Source organism: Mustela nivalis (genome assembly GCF_964662115.1).
Source record: "Mustela nivalis genome assembly, chromosome: 10".
NCBI classification, from domain to species: Eukaryota; Metazoa; Chordata; class Mammalia; order Carnivora; family Mustelidae; genus Mustela; species Mustela nivalis.
Genome location: NC_139029.1, coordinates 41132601 through 41153440, shown reverse-complemented (window position 1 = coordinate 41153440; position 20840 = coordinate 41132601). Strand labels below are relative to the sequence as shown.

Genomic DNA, 20840 nt, shown 5'->3' with positions numbered 1-20840 from the left:
AATAAATAAAATCTTAAAAAAATAAAAAACCCAAAATCTTCCTTCTTACCCAAGGATGGGAAGAGACAAGGGTGACTAACCCCAACCAAGCACATTATTCCACTCAGCAAACGTGCCCTGAGTCCATGCTGTGTGTCCAGGTCATTGCTGGGCTGTGTAGTGAGAGGCCCATCAGTGGGACCAGCCTCATCCCCTCTCTGACTCACACCCCCAGCTGGCAGGAGGAAAGAACATGGAAGCCACGAGTTAAAATACCGAGTCCTAGGGGCTATGATGAGGGAAGGACAGGGCTTGGTGGGACCCGAGAGGAGCCTGGCCTTAATAGTGGGGGAATCAAGGAAGGCTCCCTGGAAGAGGCGGTTTATGAGCTGAAGCTTGGAGGATGAGCAGTCTTTTGCCAGGTAAAGGGGCGGGCGGAGGGTACTCTGGGTAGAGAGTGAAGGGAGCAGAGGCACAGGCTTCCTGGAGCGTGACACCCATCATTGACATGTTGTATTGCTGGGTGGAGCCCTGTCCTGACCCCAGAGATGGTGGGCCCTGCCATCTCTTACCTCATTTGGCCCTGACAATAAACCCACCAGGAAGGCGTGTTAACTCTTTTCAGAAACCAATTCTGGGCCATTGAGGCTAAGTAACATGCCTAAAGACCCAAGGCAGTACACAGCAGAGCTGGGACTTGAACCTTGGTCGGGCTGACCCAAAACTTCTACACCCCATCCAGCTGGCCCAGAAGTGTGTCCTCAGACGTTCAGCCGAGACTGCAGAGATGGGTGTGGCAAAGGTCACTCTTCCTGGTGCTCTTGGCGGCTGCCGGGAGGTGAGCAGCAGCCTTGCCCTCCCCCATCCAGGCTTGTGGCTCGGATTTGCCTGTGTGTCCTCTGACCTAGGAGTGAGGTCGTCTGTCACCACTATTTGACTAAACTGGCCACTGCATCTCCAGAGACTCTTCGGTCATCACTGACTACCACGTGTGTGACAGCTCAGTGATATCACCCCGTGAGGAGGCATCTGTACCTGTCCAGGGCGGGTCATCTGACAGGGTGAGCCTTGGCTTTCCTGATGTAGGCACACAGCTGTCATTGTCATGGGCTTCATCGCCACATCCATGCCTTCCCTGATCCTCAGATCCCCTCTAGAGGTCATCATGTGGAAGGAAACTGAGTTCACAGAGGACAGGAACAAATGTCACATCCAGACCTGACTCAGATCTTTGGCTCCACATCGAGGATGGGAGCGTCCTCCAGTCCTGTTCCCCAGGACAGCTCACCTGAAGCCACATGTAGAACTCAGCAGAATCTAGTTCTGCAATCTCAGTCTGTCCAGAAAGGATCACTGCCCACTGTGATTTCTTCTTAAACTTCAACAAAACACAGGGGTATAAAATATATAGTAAAAAGTGTGACATAGCAAGAAGTAGAAAACAGTACAGAGAAAAAAGAAAAGTTATTTCTAACGAGACTACTCAGTAATACCCACTGTTTAACATTTTAGAGTATTTTTCCAGACTTTTCTCAGTACATACGATAATTGTCCTCTGTGCTAGAATAGAATCCCCCTGTATTTACTATCTGGTGACTCGCTCTTGTCACTACATTGTGTCTGGAACATCTGGTTATGGGCTCTTAGCTGAGCGAGTGAGTGAATGAGGACGAGCGGGTGGCCAGTGACTGAATGGGCATCTGTCTTGTGTCACCGGACAGGTCAGGCTTTGTGAACTGTGCTCAGACTGTCTTCCGGAGTGGGAAGCCTCGGACTCCGTTCTGCCACTGTCTCCCTATCCTCCGTCACCTCGGACCTCAGTTTCTCCATCTGCACGGGGGGTTGCAGGTGGCGATGGTCAGTGTTCTGCAGCCTCTGACGCTGATTCTGCACAGCCCTGGGAGCGGGGGTGGGGGAGCCCTGTACTCTAGTTCCATACTTGGAATGCCAACACACACTGAATCCCGGAGAGCTTGGGTGGTTTGTGCCGATCATGGAGCTGGAGGAGAGTTACAACTTGAACTCAGGCCTGGGGGACCAATGAACATGTAGGAGCAGAAAGAGCCTGCCCTAAGAATCCAAGGGGACCAGAGCTGGGGCAGGGGCCCAGGGAAGCCTTGTCAGCCTTGTACTTTCTGGTCTGCCTCGAGGTCTGGATCTATAACACAAGGACCTCCAAAGGCCAGCCGGTCCTAACATTGAGTCTTGAGTTCCTACACAGCCTGGCCCAGCTCCCCTCCCTTTCCCCGAGGGCCAGAGTGGACCCAGAGAGGAAAGCCCAGAGCTTCTGCCGAGGAGCCACTATTGGAGCTTAGTTAGCCCTGATTCCCGAGAGAGTTCCAGGCTAAGGGAACAGCATATGCAAAAGCTCTGGAAGTACAGGAAGTTCTGAAAACCCAAGCAGTCAGTATAACTGGAGCCTGGGGAGGAAACGGGAGCCTGGGAGGCAGTCGCAGCTGGAAGGCCTGCAGATTCAGATGCTGGGAGTCAGAAACACCAGGCCTGAAGGCTGTGGGTAGTACGTTGAAGGCAGCAGGGAGCCACCACTGGATTTTGTGCAGCGGCAAGGACAGGCTTGCCATCTTGCAATCTGTCTGACTACAGGATGGTTGATGGATTTGGAGGCAGTGGCCATGGTGGAGGCAGGGAGGGGCTGGTGAGGAAAGAGGCTGCATACCTGGCTCTTCTGTGGGGAGCGAGCAGTTGGAAGACCTCACCTGAGCCCTGGGCCCCCTGCCCCTCCCAGGCTCCCAGCTCGCTTGCCCCAAGACAGAGCTGCAGACTCATCAGCCCTCAGTGGTTGGGCTGCGTCCAAGCGCAAGGCCGAGATTTATGTTCAGTAAATTATTGGTGCCCCAGTCAGAGCGACGCAACTCAGCACAATGGCATCCTTCTCTTTTTGTCCTCCTTCATTTTAGAAGCCAAAGCTAAATGTTTTAATTTTACATTATTCCTGACATAATGCTAATGAGTTCCAGGCATCCCTCCCCCCTCCCCGCCCCCATCAGGCTCAACTCTGCAGAGCCAGGCTTCCGGGAGGGGCCCTGCTCCCCGGAACGCCCCTCCTGCCACCCCCTTGGTTCTCAGCCAAGTGCCCTGTGGCGAGTTTCTCCTTCAGGATCCCTTCCTGTTTTATCATACAGTTTTTGTTTGTTTGTTTGTTGTTTTTTGGTTTTTTTCTGTTTTTGTCTTTGGGTTTTGTTTTTTTTTTTCAGCTTCCTTGGTCTTCTTTCATGTGGTGGCCACAGAGGGCTTCCCCTTGTCCGAGGGACAGAAGGCACCTGGGTGGCTCAGTCATTAGTCATCTGTATTCTGCTCAGGTCTTGATCTTGGGGTCCTGGGATTGAGCCCCAGATCAGGCTCCCTGCTCGGCAGGAAGCCTGCTTCTCCCTCTCCCACTCCCCCTGCTTGTGTTGTTTCTCTTGCGCTCTCTCTCCCCCTGTTAAATAAATAAATAAATAAATCTTAAAAAAAAAAAAAGAAGAAGAAGAAGAAGGCTCTCCAGATTGCTGGACAGCTTGCCTGGTCTGGCAGAAGCTGCCCATCCCCTTCAGACCCCTGGGGCATCCCAGCCACAGGTGAGGGGTGGGACACCTCTCCCAGACTCTTCCAGAGCTTTCCAGCCTGTGCGGGGCTAAAGAGTGGGGGAACTGGGGCCTTAGGGGAAACAAACACTCTCGGGGAAGCTGAGAGACAGTGTGGCAGCTGTTACTGCTAGAATTGTTATGTCCTAGTGATGTGAAACTTTGAATTCTTTGCTTTTTGTCCTTTCTTTCCCACGGCCTAGTGTTTCCTAACCAATCTGCTTTTGGTTGAATGCAGTGTCAGAACAGGGCCAAGCTCTTTGGCATCAGCCATCCCTGGGTTCAGTCCCGATGCCACCCCTTTACTCTGTGGGCACTATGAGCTCAGGCTCTCTGGGACTGTCTGTCTCCTTCTCTATGAGAGATAGTCATGAGGCACCTTGTGTCCAGGGCGGCCTGCAGGTCAAAAAACGCAGAGCACAGAAAGAGTGCACCAGCTGACTTCTTTATGTCCGGTTCCAACATGCAGTCTTCAGACTCAAGTGAGGGAGAAAGAAATGCAACGTGGACGTTTTCCATGAACTCCCTTCCCAGGCCGAGCTTTTGCATGCTGGCAGTTCAAGAGTACTGGCGTCCTTTCTCTTTGGCCAGAGTCTGCGTGTGTCCCATCCCTCCGAAAGATTGCCTCAGGCCCAGCTCGGACTCAGTCTCCGCCATGGTGTTACAATTGGTACCTCCGGAGACATCCGGAGCCCTGCCTATAGGGGACAGGGCCCCACCTATGAAGAGCCCTGCTTCAGGTCCCACCAGCTGAGCTGGGGACGCTGTGGCACACCCAGGGCATGGCCCCCAAGCTCAGAGCCTCCCCACTTTTAGGGATCGCAGCCGTCTATGCATATCTTGCTTCCCCTCCAGTGACCCTATCCCAGTAGGAGCACTGTCTCAGGAGTGGGGACATGGGAAGCTTGGCTCTTTCTCCTGACAGAACCTGTCCTGCCCCCTACTAATTTGGGGTCTCCCCACCCTACCCCGCACTTCCCTCAAGGCTCAGTTGTTTGTTATTTGGGTTTTTTTTCATTCATTAACAGATATTTCCAAAAGCCCACTCTGTGTCAGGCCCTGTGTTGGGCATTTTTAGATGGGTTTGTGGCAGAAAGATCATTTGAAATCTTAACTGTGCATGACTCATCTCTGCCTCCAGAGATCTTTCCATTTGGCCCTGGGGCCTGGGATGTCGAAACCCAAAAGCCAGAAGTTCATTCCTGTCTGCTCTGCTTTCTGTTAAGTCATCTCCTCCCCGAGGCACCTGAGTAGGGCCGTAACGCTATTCCACACATACCCATTTGACAGATGAGAACAGAGACCCGGCAGGGAAAAGGACTTTCCCTGGATACCTGGCCCAGGGGGCTGCCCCGTGGCTGATCAGCAGGGTGCCCGGCTTATTGCTGGATGTCACCATGCATGGTAGGGTAGTTGGGGCCAGGAAGGAGGGTCACTGGCAGCAGTCCCCCCTTCAGAGAGACCCCAGTGTAGGCCTCGGGGTCCCAGGCCTGCCTCTCACTGGGTTGCTGTGATGCTGGTGGGACCAGGGCAAAGAGTGTTCTAAACACTGGGGCACTTGGCCATCAGAAAGGTTTGCTGTGTCTCTTCTTAACTTCTTATCCCCTCCAGGGCTTGAATTTCATTTGGGTTTTTGTTTGTGTCGTATGTTCTTAATGGTAACTGACTTTCCTTCACCAGCTCCTATGTGAGTGCAAGACTGTCCCCTTTCCTTCCATCTGCCGTGAATCCGGGTGCTGGGTTGGAACAGCTGTAGGAGGGTGTGACAGGGGACCCCGGGCCCCATTCAGGGTGTGGTTCTAAGTTGCCTGCACAGGGTCAGCCCACCTTGGCACCCCTCTGTTGGTCAGTAACGGGTGGCTAGTTGGGGCAGATGGGAGGGGGGATGGTGCTGAGGCTGGTCATCCTGTTGATAGCACTGGGAGTTGGGTGGCAAGTGCACCCCAGTTTAGAGCTGGTAGCTTTGGGAGACATCTTGCAGCCCCCAAACACAAAATTGCCTGGCTTGGTTCCTGAACATCGGGGACAGGTCACTCCCCTCCTCCCTGGTGGGTCTCCTCCGAACTCCAAGCTCAGCCTTTGTGACTCTCCCACCAACATCCCTGGGTCTTACTGCCCATACCAGTGGTCTCACAAGCCTGTTTCTGAACACCGCCCCCTTAAGGTGGGAGCCCAGGGCCTCACAGGACATCCTGTGAGATCCAAAACCCAGAGCACACTGGGCAGGCAGGGGGCTCACAGCCACCCACGATCTTAGATGGGATCTTCACACATTGTACATTTGTAAAGATTCCGAGTGACCCGATGTGAGGTTTTCTTTCAAGAGATGGGGGTGATGTCTGGGGGCTTTTTCTTCCCCAGGCAGTCCTAGGACACTAAGCATCACACAGCTGCCACCAGGATGAACTGCACCTGGTGCGTGTTCACCCCCATTGTCCCACTGTCCTGGGCAGACAAGCCTTGGGTGACTAAGCGCAGGGGAAGCAAGTGACTGGTCTAAGGTTGCATAGCAGCCAGTGATAGAGTCAGATCTGGCCTCAGATCTTTAACCTCGATGTTTTCACATATGGACGCAACCCCACTGTTTCTGTTTGGAATTTGGGAGAGGCGCCAAAAGGGGGACTGCCATTCACTGAGCGCTGTCCTGTACCCAGTAGCAGGGGCATGCTGCCCTGATGGCTCTAGCGGGCATCTGAGGCCAGGAGTGTCACCACATTTTACAGTGGGAACACAGAGCCCCATAGGGGCCAGGACCAAGAGGAACCAGACCTAAGCCCCAACTCTGCTGGTGGTGGGGAGACATTGTGCCCAGGCTAGGGGGCAAGCCTGAGGGGAGGGGATGTTGAAGTCGGGGGCTTGATAGGGCCCTTTTGTTCATGGTGGTCCCTATCCTTCCTCCTCCCAAAATAGCACTGGCCAACCTCACTGCAACTTGTAGTCAGACACAGCCCCCAACAAAGGGGACCAGGTGCTTCTGCTTGGCGGTTGGTTGTGGAGGTGGGGTGGGCTGCCATGTGGCTCTCCAGCCTCTGCCTACTGGCCTCCCCCTCCCAGGCCCAAGTTCCTAGAGGCCAAGCCGGGCAGCTGGCACGGTCCCAGGATGAGTGCGGTGTCCATGCCATGTGTGAGCAGTGAGAGATGGGCAGTCCTGGAGTCAGCCCCACGATGGCAGCCAGGCCGAACTCGGTCCCTGGCCCTCAGAAGGGGGCAGAATCAGGAAGGATGGTGGGAGGACTGTGGAGAGGAGCGGATGTGAGGCTTGAGCTGGGGCTTAGAAGACAGGGAGGACTAGACAGGCAAATCGAGGGCCCTCGTGTGCAGAGGACACAGATACAGGCCTGAAGGCTGGCAGTTGTGGCTTATGGCTGAGCAGGGGAGGAGGAGAGAGCACTGAGCTAGAAGTCAGCGTGGCCTGAGGCTGTTTTTGGCCTTGCCTTGGGGTTCTCTAAGGCCACATGTGCCCTCGCCAAAGCCGAGCTCGTCCAGCAGCCATGGGAAAGTTGGGAGGTACTGTGGGCCCCTGAGGGCTGCCTAGAGCCGTGGAAAGAGGTGTGTGGGAGTGTGACTGTCTCCAAGTCTGGCTGGGTCAGGTGTTGTGACAGTGTGAGGATGTGTCTTTTATCCACTCACCTCCTAGCAGCTGTTTCACTCTGGGTGAGTGTCTTCTCCCCACCACACACAGACTGTTCCAAGGCCACACGTGGGGCAGTCTGCCCTTGCGGTGCTGGGGTGCTGGAGTGCTGTCAGTCAGTGCATCTGGGGCCCGGAGCCCGTGCTGGGGTCTAGGGCTTGAGGGTCCTTGTGTAGAGGTGTGAGTGTGTACGGGCTGGCCTCTGTGTCTGTGACTTGAGCCCTGTTGGTGTAAGCATGTGCTGGAATTGGTGCTGTGCGGTGGTGTCTTGGGCTTCTCGGTCTTTGACGCCGGGCCTGGTTGGGATGGGAGGTGTCGGTGCATGTATGTGTCTGAGTCTCCGCATTTGCACCTGGGGCTCGGTGCACGTGTGCGACAGCCATCCCATGCCATCCACCTGCTGCCAGGCCCTGGCCCCTGGCAGAACCGCTCTTTGCCTCCCCATAATGTTCAGCCTCTGTTCAGCACAGGAGCTCCCCCGGGGCCCACCTGTGTGCTTGAGGAGCAGACTCTGTGCCCCTCTGCTCCTCCTCATTTGGGGGCTCCACAAACCTCTGGAGGGGTGGCCTAGCTCTCTTGGCCCTTGCTCACTGGGAATAAGAATGCACTTCTTGCCCAGAGACTTTGTGCTGGAGAGATCCCAGCCAAGAGCCTTCTGTGCAGTCCTGGTGAGAAGGGACAGGGGGTCTGCAGCCCTCATCCAGCCTTGGAAATCCACCCAAGGGCAGGTACAACCTGACTGTCTCTGGGAGATGAGGGGGAGGGGGGCTGTGGTCCCTCTGGCACATTCTCCCTTTGCCTTCTGTGCTTCACAGCACCTCCCCAACCCCCTCCAGCCCGCCATCCTCTCTGGATGGTTAGGAAGGCACAAAGAGCTGAGCAGGTGTGAAGGGACCCCCACACTGGCCGGGGATCTTGGTCCTGGCTGCCCAAGACACTAGGGTGGCCCAAAGCACGGGAGTCCGGGCACTGGAGGCAAACCTAGGGTCTATCCCGCGGGAGCTCTGGAAATCTGGGACCTAGACTCCCTGGGCCTTGCTTTCTGCCTGTGTCGTGAGGGAGGGGTTGTTATCCTGTCCTAATGGGACAAAGGAGGTCATGTGTAGGAAGAGTCTGGCCCAGTCCTGGGTACAGGGTAAATGTAAGAGCTGCTGTTCCCGACACAGTCTCCCTCCTGCATACGTCTGCCGGTTCCTTCGTTGACTCAGGTAGTACCATGGGCCTGAAGTAAGACCAGACCCTCATGGGCTCCCAGAGCAGAGTCCATGCTGCTGCCATCCGGCCTCACCTCCCAGGACTCTCTCCATATCTGTCCCTCCCCTTCTTGCTTGGACCCCCTGAGGACTGGCAAAGCATAGGCTCTGCGGAGACTCCGGTGGAAACCCCATGGGGCTCTGAGGACAGTGATCTCCAGGCCAGAGTCCCCCTGCTGGGGTAAGGGGGTGGGGAGGGGACCTCAGCTCCCGGCTGGCTGGCCTTTCGAGCTGGCCAAACACTGAATTATCTGACATCTTGGAGAAGGCTCTGGCACTGCACATCCCAATCATTGTTATAAAGTAAGTTAAAAGTTTGTACAAAAATGAGAAGTTGATCCCCGAATGGCTTGCCAGACTGTTGTAACCCAATATATTTTACCCTTAAACCAGAAATGTGTTTGTTTAGAAGCAAGTCACTGGCAAATGCCAAAACTGGAGGCATTTCCTCCCCTGCCCCCACCCATGCCCTGTTTCCCCAACACGCCCCCCCCCCTTGCCCTTTGTGTCCAGATTCTTAGCCAGAGCGTGAGAAACCGGGCCCTCTCTGCTCTGTGGGCCATGACCACCATGGGGAGGAGACTTAACATTCACCTGGAACCCGCTGTGTGCCGGTTCCTCCACTGGGCACATCCTTGCATTTACTTCTCACTGTCGATAGCAGTGGCCCCATTTCAGAGAGGAAGAAAAGTGAGGGCAGAAAGGGCACATGATTTGCCCAAGTTTGTGACTGTCCCTTGGCGGAGGCCGGTGCAGACCTCTCTCTGCACGGTCTCATGCTCTGTGGCTCATATCACACTGCCCCCCACGCCTCACCTGTGAAGCAGCAATCTTGCTCTTTCCCAGGGGCCCGGGGAGAGAACAGTCTTGCTCAGCACACGGTGTGTCTGACAGCATGCTTCCCTCGGCAGTCTCGCTTAGCCACTCCGCAGACGAGAGCGGGGCTCAGAGTGGGCAGGATGCTGAGCGGGGTGAGCCCAGCCCCAGCTGGATTCCGACAGCTGACCCTGGACCCTCCCTCTCCCCCAGCCAGAACTTGAAGGGTCCTTGGGCTCGGCCTGCAGAGGGAAATGCTGGGCCCTTCCCAGCTCCTGGGATGGCTCCCTCGGTCTTTCATCTCCTGCTCTTGGTTCTATGAGCGGCACGCAGCCGTAATGGATTGCAGTGGACTTTTTTCAATTAGGTTCTGATTTTCCCCTGCCTGTTACTATAAAACTCCAGATGGTCTGGGGCTTCACGGTTCCCGGGGTATTTTCCCCCATTATTTTAATCTTCCTTTGTAACACGCCCCACATGTGGAAACCGGGCCTTTCAGGACCCTGCGCTCTGAGCGTCGGCCACGGCTCACTCCTTTCTGCGGCAACGTCGTGCTTTTCCTCTTTGTGCAGTGACATCTCCTGTCTTGGGGGGCCAGGAGGAAGGGCACCCTCCTCTCCCAGCCTCAGCTCTGCATCTTGGGCCAGGCCTGGCCTTTGGCTGGAAATGGAACCCAGGCTGTGGGCCTGGTTGGAAGTCATTGTAACAGCTGCTGAGTGCGACCCTGTTTCTGGTGCTTTCCATCGGGGTCCTGCAGCAGTGACCAGAGTGGTTAGGGGTACAGAGAGACAGACAGACCTATCAGCCAGACTCGAGACCAGATCCCAGCTCTGCCAGCCTGGAGCCAGGCGTGTCCCCTTGATGAGCCTCACGCTCCTCGTCTGCAGAGTGGAGCGAAAAGGGAGCCTTAGCGGCAGAACACGTTGTCATGATTGGTGACATACCACGTGAGACACACACAGCAGCCACCAGCCCTTGGTCGGTATCCAAGAGGGTGTCACCTGGCCACCTATATCCTGAATCACCCCAGGGTTGTCTTAGGATATATTTTAATGTTCATGCATTTTAAAGTAAAAAGTATCTGACATCCCTTCTTACATTTTTTTCTAGACAGGTGTCCCTTCTGTCTCTTCTCCTCTCTCTCTGTGTCCCCACCCACCCACTCACAGTAGCTACCCCCTGTTGCCCATGGCATGTGAGCATTTGTTCCTGGCCACATAAATGTGCTGTGTGGTTGGTTATTAGAGTGTGTTTCACATTCACCCCAAATAATACCGAATGCTGCATGCACCCTGGGCTTACAGACAGCACCCCCCTGCTGTGTGCCCAGGTGTGCCCAAGTGATGCCCCCATTTTTGGTGGAACTCCAACCAATGCACTTGCCCGAGGTCTGACTCCAGCTGGGAAGTATGGATTTGCACCCAGGCTTCTCTGATGCTGAAACATAAAAGTGTGGAGGTGGGAGCTGGAGGGAGCAGGCACCACCAAGCCATCACCAGGGACTAGGGCACAGGCTCCAGGATGCCGTGATGAAGACTGATACTTGCCAGGCACTAGAATACTCTGTGGGATTTAGGCAGGGAAGGACTCAGACCTGTAGGCTTAAGTCTTCCTTCTAGATCCCAGATTTCGTGGGAGAGGAGAGGCAGGAGTCAGGACGGCAGCTAGTGCGGTCACTGGGGCGAGCGGAGCTGGGGGTGTGGGCCAGGAATCAGGGCGGCAAAGAAGAGAAGAAGGTGCACCAGGGAAGTTGTTTAAGAGGTGGCATTTCCGTGGCTTGGTGGCTGATTGGAAACAGGGCCTAGGGAGGAAGAAATGGGTTTTTGGCACAAGCATCTGGGTGGAAGTGGAAGATCAGGGGCTGGGGAGTCCAGCCAGAAGAAGCAGCACCAAGGTCCTCCAGGTGAAGAGCCAACTCATTGGCTGGGCCCCATCAATGAGTGCGTGGGGCGGTTTCTGTGGTGTTTTCTGGGAAAAAAATACCCCCAAACTCACCTGTTCCAGGATGAATCAGCACTCCATGGATTAGAAAGAAGAGAACCCCCCACCTTCCCATTTCTACTTCCACCTCTCCTCTGCGTCCCTTCATTCTGGCTTAGCAAATCCTTGGCTGTCTCCAGAACGTTCTCTACCCCTCCCAGTCTCTTTGTGCTTCCCATGCTGTTTGTCCAAACACTGCTGAGGCATCAAGTCCTGGCTCCTCCGAGAAGGCTTTGGTGAGCCCCCTGCCTTCCCCAGCTGTAAGCGCCCTTACATCAGCCCCTTCATGGGGCTGAATGCATTCTTTTTGTTTGGACTTACGGGTGTTTTGTGGCCTTTTTTGCCCCAAAGTTCCAGCTCCCAGCACGCTGCCAGGCACACAGGGGTACCCGAGTGAGTCAAGATGTGAATCCATGTGCACAGAGATGAGAGGATGAGCCTGAATCCCAACAGCGAGGAGGTAGAAGGGTGGCAGATGAAGGTCAGGTGACAGGGCACCTGCGAGCAGGGACGAGGGTGTGTGGTAAGGCTGGGGGCATGCAACTGTTGCATGGGGTGCGTGGATGACTTTCAGAGTCATGGGCTTTACCTGGCACTGCTGGCTTGTGTTGAAGATTGAGGGGGGATCCCTTCTTCCCACTAGAGGTGGCAGTTCTGACTGTGGCTTAGCCCTTCTGGGCCAGTAGCAGCCACTCCTCCTTTGCCCCCCTTGTACCAGGGTCGGGGACATCCTAGGAGATCTGCCCAGCGGGGTTATATACCTGAACATTCACAGCAGGAAAGAAGGGGTCTGTCCAGGGCAAAATCTGCCCGAGAGCCTCAAGGTACTACTGTGTCGGGGGAGGAGTATAGGAAGGCCTGTGTGTCGCCCCCTGGGCTGCAGACCCCATAGAAGGATCATTACATCTTTGGGTCACAGTGGCATTGCCATAGGGCCCATTCTCCAGCCCCCCTCAGGGAAACCAAGGCCCCCTGTTGGCTCTTATTCTGCCATTCTGGAAGCATCTCTACCCCCCCAACACAATAGTGGGGGGGTCCCTCTCCGTGCTGCCCTCCCAGCTCCCACATAGCCAATGGATTGGGCCCCGTCAGGCCATTCCCACCCCAAAAGGTTGCCTCACCCTCATCAGGGGCTGTTTGGGGCACCCAAGCAGTGCCCCCATGGGACTGACCTTGAAAGGGTTTTAGGGCCAGACCAATGGCAAGCCTGTCAGCCAGGGCCCCCTGTTCTTTACTTCTGGGGTCGGTAAAACCTGACCTACACAGGTATCTTTCCTGAGGGCAGGATAGGAACCATCACTACCGTGATAACAGAACATTCACAGAATATGTGCTGTGTCGCGTGTGGATATGCACCTTGCCTTGCCCTTACACCAACTGCCTGAGCTGGTTTGTCTTCATTTTATGGAGAAAGAAAGAGAGGCACAGAGAGGGGCACTGACTTGCCAAGATCACAGGGCAGTCTGCTTCCTAAGTCTGGACCCCCGGCCTCAGGTCGTGCCACACCAGACCCTGGAAAGGCCTTGAATGCTAAGGGGGTTGGCTGGATGTCGGAAGGCATGAGGAACTCTGGAGAGTCCTGAGTGGGGTAACCCCAGGCATAGCACAGGCCCAGCAGAGCGAGCGCACATGGCTGTGAACCAGGGAGCATGCCATCCTCCTCACTCTGCCCCTGTTGGCCATCTGCGCGGTGGTTGGATAGAGAGAGCCGGGTGAGCCATGGCAGCAGCTGTGAGCAGAGCCCATACCTTCAAGGTGCCCCGGCGTGTCCGGGGGCTGGCCTGCTGGGGGTGTGGCTCGGCAGTAGGCCCCACAGCGTCTTCACCCCAGAACCGTCTTGGATCAGGCGGCACCCCTTCTCCACCTGCTGCTACCTCCAGTTCCACCTCGGGGGATGGGCATCCCATCAGAGCACCCTTGACCGCTGTTTGTTGTACCCTAGCCTGTGACTCTGCTCCACGGCGGGGTAGGACATGGGTGTGGCACAGACCTCGGGTACAGATATCGGGTGTTTGGATGAACCCTGCAGGGAAGAGGGTGCACTCCCAAGGGCACAGGCACTCCAGGCCTGGGGATTTCTGTTCTCACCCCCCCCATCAGGTTTTTAATCCAGCCTTTGTCCTATGAAGGAGATGCTAGCCCTCCCCTCAAGGCACCCTCAGCTTGGAGGTCTGGCGAGAAGGCAATGGGTGTGCAGTAAAAATCTTCTGATCTGCAGGCTCAGAGTGTGTCCAGAGAGGGGCTGCGGAGGCTGGGAAGGCTTCTCGGAGGAGGCCGTGCTTGAACACTACTGAGTAGACCTAGTCCAGTAAGACATCTGCAAAATAAGTGAAGGAGGGAAAGGCATTCCAGGCCCAGGGAGCAGCTCAAGCAAAGGCCTGGGGGCATGAGAGTCCCGAGGATACTCTGAGTGTCACTCCCAAGCAGCTCCAGCAGGAGGACGTGGTGGGTGTGTGCAGATGGGAGAAGCGACAGGGTTGCTGCAGAAGAGCGCGAACACCAAGCCACAGGTCCTGGGCTTTTGAAAAATGTATGAATTAAATTGTCATTGAGATGGAAGGGAAGGTGTCCCATGGGGGGGTAGGGCGTGCAGCCTGAACAAAGCCATACTGCTGAGACGGAGGCTGGCCAGACAGGCACACGGGCCCCTCTGAGAAGAAGATGATGCCTGGGCCTCCAGAGTCTGCTGGGCTCTCGCACAGTCCAGAAAAGCAGGCGGGGCCTAAGAACTTATTGCTTCTCGGCCTTAGATATCTACCCTTCAGGCAGCGGCCAACGGAGGAACAAAGGGACCAGCTGGGTGCCAAGAGGCAGCCCGCTTTCCAGCCGTGGCTCCTCCACCTCATTTTGGGGTGAATTTGGCACGGAGCCATTGCAGGAGAGCAGAGGAGTAGCTTGTGGCCAACTTACTCCCCAAACAGGATTTCCTCCCGGTTTTCATGAGTGGAAAAGGCCCATCGACTGGGAGCAGGAGGCAGGACAGTCTCTAAAACCCAGCGGCAGGCTGCCTGCCTTGGCTCAGCCCCAGCGCAGCATAGCCTGCGGTTGTGGCCGGGCCTTCAAGGAAGAGACAGAGGGTGGAGACAGCTCACCCCAGACCAGTCATTGTCCCGGAGTCCCCGTCCTTATGTCTGTCCTAAGCTGGGGGATGAAACTAATGATGGGCCCAGGAGCTGGTTCCTCTGTCTTTTCCTCCTCAAGGGTTGCCTCGCCCTGCCCACCTGCCCTGGGAAGGCAGCGGCCAGAGCACAACCATCGGCGCTTCGGCGTCAGAAGGGGCCTGCGTCCTGTCTTTGCCGTGACACAGCCCTGCGGTCACCACACAAAGCCTCTGTCTCGGAGGCAGGAATGTGGAGGCCACACACCTCAGAGTTATGGTGTGGTACAACAGCGTGCTTCGTGTCTGCATGGATAGAGCGGGGCCGGGTCTGAGTGGGGTCGTCTTCCCAGCCCCCGGTGTGCCCCACAGGAGTGCTGGCCTGGCCGGACACCCTGGACAGTGAGGACAAGCAGGGAGGAGTGGCTAGCCACACGGGGGGTCCAGGAATGTGCCAGGGGGCAGCATTAGAGCTGGACTTTGAAGGCTGACGGGGGATTGGATGGATGATTATAAGAGAGATGGTGTCCCTGGCTGAGCGACTGGCGAACTGGGGCTTGCAGTGGCCTGGTGGGCTCCTGCTGTTGCTGGGGGCGTGCAGGAGTTGGGGGCAGGAAGGCATACAGGGCGTCCGGCCTCAGGCAGAGTCATGGCATCCTGTTTTACGTGGAGACCTCCTCAGGGGGTCGTGTAGGGGAGAGCATGGGAGGAGTGAGAAGTTCAAGGGTTCTGGGGCGGGGGGAGCTCAGCAGAGTCTGGGGGGATGGGGCACCCTGGACTGCAGGAGGAGGCCCCACGTCTTCTGCTTCGTCCAACCCACCCCGACCAGAGGCGTCGCCGTGTTTGGGCCACACCTGCTGCTTGCCCACTGCCCAGCATGGGACCTGGCCCATGGTGGGCACTGGATGGATGCCCAAACAACACGTTGAAGACCCTGAGTTTACAAATGGGTTGTTATTCTGACAGTGATCGGCACTGATGCACGCTCCAGATGGACAGAGCCCTTTGACAGTCAGCGTCCCCCTCCACATGGAGCCCCCTGTCAGCCCTGAGTGGTAGTCACATAGTCTTAAGTCTGTAGACAAAGAAATAAGGGCAGTCAAGGGCACTGCCCTAAGTCTCGCTCACATGCAGGCCTCAGATCCCAAATCCAGGGCCGTCTTTCCCTGCTCTCCTGTCCCTTCAAGGCTGCGCTGCCAACAACAGCATGTCATTTCCACCTGCCACTGGGGATCCTTCCAGATCCAGAGAGCGAAAGACCCCTTTCTTCTCTAACCCTCACGGCCATTTCTAAGGCACAGGAACCCACCAGGGTTTTCCGGATAGAGCCTGGGTCCTGATCACTACATGGGGAGCTGAAGTGGGGCACCTGGAGGCCTTGGGCAGGACTGGGGGACAGGGGATGCTGGGGCCGCTCCCAGGCTGAGTAGAGCGGTGCTGCAGAGCACCGGTGCTGCAGAGCACCCCTCACCAGCCTTTCCTGCAGTTTGAAGGCTGCAGCAAGGCCTTCTCGCGGCTGGAGAACCTCAAGATCCACCTGCGGAGCCACACGGGTGAGAAGCCGTACCTGTGCCAGCACCCAGGCTGCCAGAAGGCCTTCAGCAACTCTAGCGACCGCGCCAAGCACCAGCGCACCCATCTGGACACGGTAGGCCAAGGGCAGAGGCCGAGGGGAAGGGGTGGGCGGAATGCACGCTCCCTCCCTTGTGCGGTGCAGGCCAGCAGCCAGGGCCCGCAAGGAAACTTGCCTTTGTCCTGAGTCCTGGACATTCTGGGCAGCATAACTATGCCAGAAGAGGGGAGGCCTGTTATTATGGGACGTTTGTCCGATAGGTAGGGGCAATTTTCCATCTCCCGGTTGTGGCCAGTGTCTCTCAACATTGCCAAATAGCCCGGGGAAGAGGAAGTAAAGTCTTCCAAGTTGAGAACCAGTGCTTCAGCCTGCGGCTCCTGGCCTGGGCACCAGTGTCCAGACATGCCCCATGGAGAGAGCTGGCTCACCACCGTGCAGCCCCTCCCCCAAACCATCAGCCAGCCTCAGAGCAGGCCTTCCCTGCTCTTCCCATCCCACACCCTCCATGGAGACAGGTCAGAGCCTCTCCAGGGCTGTCCATTAGCTCCTAAGCATGGTGGGTGTGGGGTTGAGATGAACAGGGCCTCGGACTCTAGATCTGGGCCCCAGATCCCTGTAAGTCCATCCCCTTTCCCTCGTTTGGGTCAAACAGCCTTAACCCTCAGCTTTGTCACAGCTCCTCTGTTGGTCATCCAGACCTCAGCGGTTAGCAGCACACTTTCAAAAACGTCGTCTCCCATGATCTCATACTGATCCTGCCTGTCAGGGGGCCGCTGACCCTTTTGACAGCTGAGGGAAGCGGGGCTTCAGGAGGCTCAGTGTCTGCCCACCTGGGAGGTGGCGGAGCTGACTCGGAGCTGGGCCTTGCACCCGTGTCCCAGGGGTGCATATGGCCTGGGGGGACCCCGTCCCCAAGTACAGCAGGAGACAGGTCTGCATCCAGAGTGTATGTCTGTATCTCTCTGCTCTCTGGGCAAACGTTGGGTGGCGGACGTCTGCTGGTGGGGGACTGGAAGACCCGAGTGGCCAATGGGCCCAGGCTGTCTAACAGGCAGATACACGGATGAGGAAACAGAGTCCCACAAGAGTGAGTCACAACAGCAGTCAGAGCTGGGAGTGAACTGGGAAAGCCGAGAGCCAAAATGTTAGAAACACAGAGAAATCACGGGGTGGGTGCAGGTTAGGTCCTGGCCAGGATGTTCTATACGTTTCCTTCACAGCCAGTGTCCCATACACTCTTCCCAGTTTAATGTCGGTAATAGTCTACAAGGTAAAGGCCACGATTCTCATTTTGCAAAGAAACTGAGACTCTGGTGAAGTCACTGACTGTCACACAGCTGGTACATCGCAGAGTCCAGTGACCCTTGGCTGGAAAAGCCAGGGTAGCAGTCCCCCTGGAAAGTAGGGATCGGAGTACAGGGGACAGGGTAGGAAGAAGGAGCCCTGTCCCCAACTGAACCCAACCCTTCTCTCCACCCCACCCCCCTCAGGCTTTGCTGTCACAGGCTGTGCTGGGGACATGAAGTGAGGCCTTCTCACCAACCCCTGCTTTTATTACATTCTCACTAGCCCAGCCTTGGGGTCCTTGGTCCCCACCCAGGCCCTGAGGGGTATAACCCGTGCCCAAGCCCCCTGGTTATGTCTCCCAGAGACCGCAGGACAGCACCAACAGCACCAGGCCCTCTGCACACGCAACCCCCAGCCTGAACAGTGTCCCTCTGGGCCTCTCAGGGTCACCTACTCTGACTTGCCCCCTTCCTCCCTCCCTTCCTGCTGCATTTCCTGGACCCAGCCCCAAAGCAACAGGCCTCTGGCCCCACTTGGTATGTGAACAGAGCTGTGAGGACTAGGTCAGGTCAGGCCCACAGTGAGCCCAGAGGGTTATGGCAGACCTTCATCTCCCCACAGGTCCTGGTGAAGCCCTAGAGGTACAGCCGCCAAGCCCAGCCCCCACTTGTGCCCTTCCCCACAGAAACAGCTCTGGCTATCCTGCCCAGAGAGGTTGCCTTCCCAGCACACAGAGGCCAGTGGGTCAGCCCATGTGGGCTGGGCCTTGTTTTCCAGAAGGGAGACCCAGTCATGTTCCCAGCTCCCCTCTGGCGCCAGAGAACATGGGATTCTCGCCATAGGCAGGAAAGTGGCAGAACAGACTAGAGAGAGCCAGCCAGGTTTGAAGTCTGGCCCTCCACCTGGGCCCAGAGCTCTATGGAATGCCACCGAGCCTCTCTGGGCCTCATTTTCCTCAAACACCTACATCACCGGGGAGACATGGGGAAATGAACAGCAACAATGCAGGTGTAGGCCTGACACACAGTCCACACGGCAAACAGGAGTCCCTCCTTTCCCTGCTCCGACTTGCTGACTGGAAGCTGACCAAACCCGGCCATGTCCCCTGACGCTCAGAGTCCTGACTGCCACTGTGCAGGGGGTGATCAGGTCTCCTGTACCCAGGCAAGGAGAGCCCCCCCCACCCCAGAATGTCACTGACACACTCTTGCTTTGAGATCTTGGGCAATGCGTCAGCTTCTGTTTCCTCCTCTGTGCTTCTCCCACAGTGGGTATGAGGCTGAACGGGTGCCCAATGGAGAGTAGCCGCACACAGACGTGGAGGGCCATATGGGCCATGGCCCTCCATCCTTCCTGCACCAGCACCAGTGTCCTTGTTACTAATGAGGCTCTGGGTCCGGGATGGTGACTCCCCAGTCCTGGGCTTGGCTGCCGCCTGGGATAGCCACAGGGTTTCCTGAGGGCTCACGGGGGAGCAGAACCGGAGGAATGTTCTGCACACGTCAGGCCCTGGAAAAACAAACACGGAGATGGGCCTTGTGCCCTTTCCAGGCGAGTGCGCCTGCACCCTCGGAGCTCTGTTTGTTTGCTTTCTGGCAAGAGCATGTGGATTTGTATCAGTGTCCCTGAGGGGCAGGGCCGGGGGCCTGACAAGCTGGAGCCCACGAGGGAGAACATGTATGTGTACATATGTCCGTGTGTTGGGGTGGGAGCAGGGCCCTAAGAGAGAGAGAGAGAGAGTGTGTGTGTGTGTGTGTGTGTGTGTGTACACGTCTGTGTCTCACGTAGCTAGAGAGGGGCAGGTCTGAGGCGAGCCCTCCACCCTCCTGCCCAGCACCTTCCTTTCAGGGAGGCAAGCCTCTCACTTCTCTGTCTCTTTCTTTTTGCTCTCCTCCATTTCTTTAACCTGGCAACTGTCCGTGGCAGCACCAAGGTATGGTCATCTCTTTCTGCTTCCCCCTCCCCATGAGATCCCTGGGTCTGTGGTTGTACTGGTCTCTCCTCACACCAGTGGGAACAGAGTTGCCAGGAGGTTAGGGAGGGGTTGGGCGGGGGCAGTTCGGCTGGGTGTGTCTCACAGGGACATGGCCGTCCCGGTACTTAATCTGAGACGTACCCCCTCCTCCACACATCCTCCAGTTCCCTGCAGTTGCTGGAGGCCGGAGGGCCTGGAGAAATCAGAACCACGAAGTATATTGGGATGGAAGATTTCAAGCCCCCGTAGCAGCTGGAACCCCAAGCAGGGTCCTGTGGAACTCCCTACGGGAAAGCTCAGAATTCAGTTTAGAGCTGCTCCTTGAGTCAGTCCCTGGGACCTAAGATGAATCAGAAGGGACCATCCCCCGAGGAAATGCACTATCTAGTAGGAGAAGGACATTGAACGAAGCCAGCAGTGCTGGGTGCTCAGTGCTGCCTGGGGGAGGGTCAGGGAGCAGAAGTGGAAAGAAGATTCCAGAAGGGCTGGGCAGATGGGTGTACAAGGATGGGGGCAGGAGGAGGGGTGAGAACTTCAGCAGGCCCACGTCCCAAAGGGCCTTCAGTGCTGAGAGATGGGCTGTGTCAGAGCACACAAGGGCGCCATGGAGGGGTTTTCAAAGGTGAGAGCATGGCCAAGGGTCCTCTGGCAGTGGTGGGAGGTGAGACTGGGGCACAGAGAACAGTATGAGCCCCAGGCAGGAACAGGGGAGGCAGGAACAGGGGAGGCAGTAAAAAAGTATGGATTGGCTCTAGATGAGCAATGAGATAGGGGCTCAGGGGAAAGTGCACAAAGGGCCCAGACCCCCAGCTTCCCCAGGCCTTCGTCTGAGATCCAGCTCCCTCCCCGGCTCCCATGATCCCTGGACTGAGGATTTGGGTTTCTCACCGACCAGAGCCATCTGGGGTGTCTGGAGCCACTGCAAGGTGTGGTTAGTCACTCCCAGCCCTGAGGCCCTGCCGTACTCCAGCTTGGCCCTGTGCTGTCCCTTTTCTTCCCCCTCCTCCTCCTCTAAGACAGTCACCTCACTGTACTCCTTGCCCACCTGTGCGTTCTCTGCAGCCGTGGGCTCACAGGGTGCCCTTTCCTCAGAGCCAGTGTCCGAGCTGGGAGAATGCTTAGAATTCAGGTGGCTCCATTTTGCCAGAGAGACTCAGCGATGGGAGTTGACTTCTCTGAGGTCCCAGCATGAGGGTAGCAGGGAGATCCAACCCCTCCTGCACTCTGAGGCGTGTGGGCGGGGCTGGCTGAGTGAGACCCCTCCTGGCTGGGGACACGGGGAGGGACTGGGTGTGAGCCTGCAGCTGGCCCCCCTCCTGCTGCGGGTCACAGAGTGCAACGCTGGGCTGCCAGACAGCTGCTCCCTCACCCCACCTCTGCCCCTCTGATGTTACAGAAGCCCTATGCCTGCCAGATCCCCGGCTGCTCCAAGCGCTACACGGACCCCAGCTCCCTCCGCAAGCACGTGAAGGCCCATTCGGCCAAAGAGCAGCAGGTGCGTAAGAAGGTAAGAGTCTCCATTCCAGGCCCACCTCTGCCAGTGTCTGCCCCCGACTCCCAGCCTCGCAGACACCTATCGGGCAACAAGCCAGGTACCCGCACTCCTTGCCTGCATTCACCCTTCCACACGCCTGGGGATGCTGCTCTCCATCGTCCGAGACCGGC

At 56.8% G+C, this 20840-nt stretch overlaps 1 protein-coding gene across 5 annotated transcripts in view; it reads left to right on the top strand.

The window, feature by feature from the left end:
* GLIS1 (GLIS family zinc finger 1) overlaps nucleotides 1-20840 on the top strand; it is a 214280-nt gene that overhangs the window by 177504 nt on the left and 15936 nt on the right. For 4 of the 5 annotated variants that reach the window (XR_014299982.1, XM_082688507.1, XM_082688508.1 and 1 more), the window contains 2 exons: nucleotides 15827-15988; nucleotides 20572-20682. Coding sequence is in view for 4 of the 5 variants with exons in the window: in XM_082688507.1 (XP_082544633.1) it covers nucleotides 15827-15988; nucleotides 20572-20682 (273 nt within the window). In the remaining variant the exon portion in view is untranslated. The remainder of the gene's footprint in view (nucleotides 1-15826; nucleotides 15989-20571; nucleotides 20683-20840) is intronic. The other variant, XM_082688506.1, reaches the window with a different exon arrangement.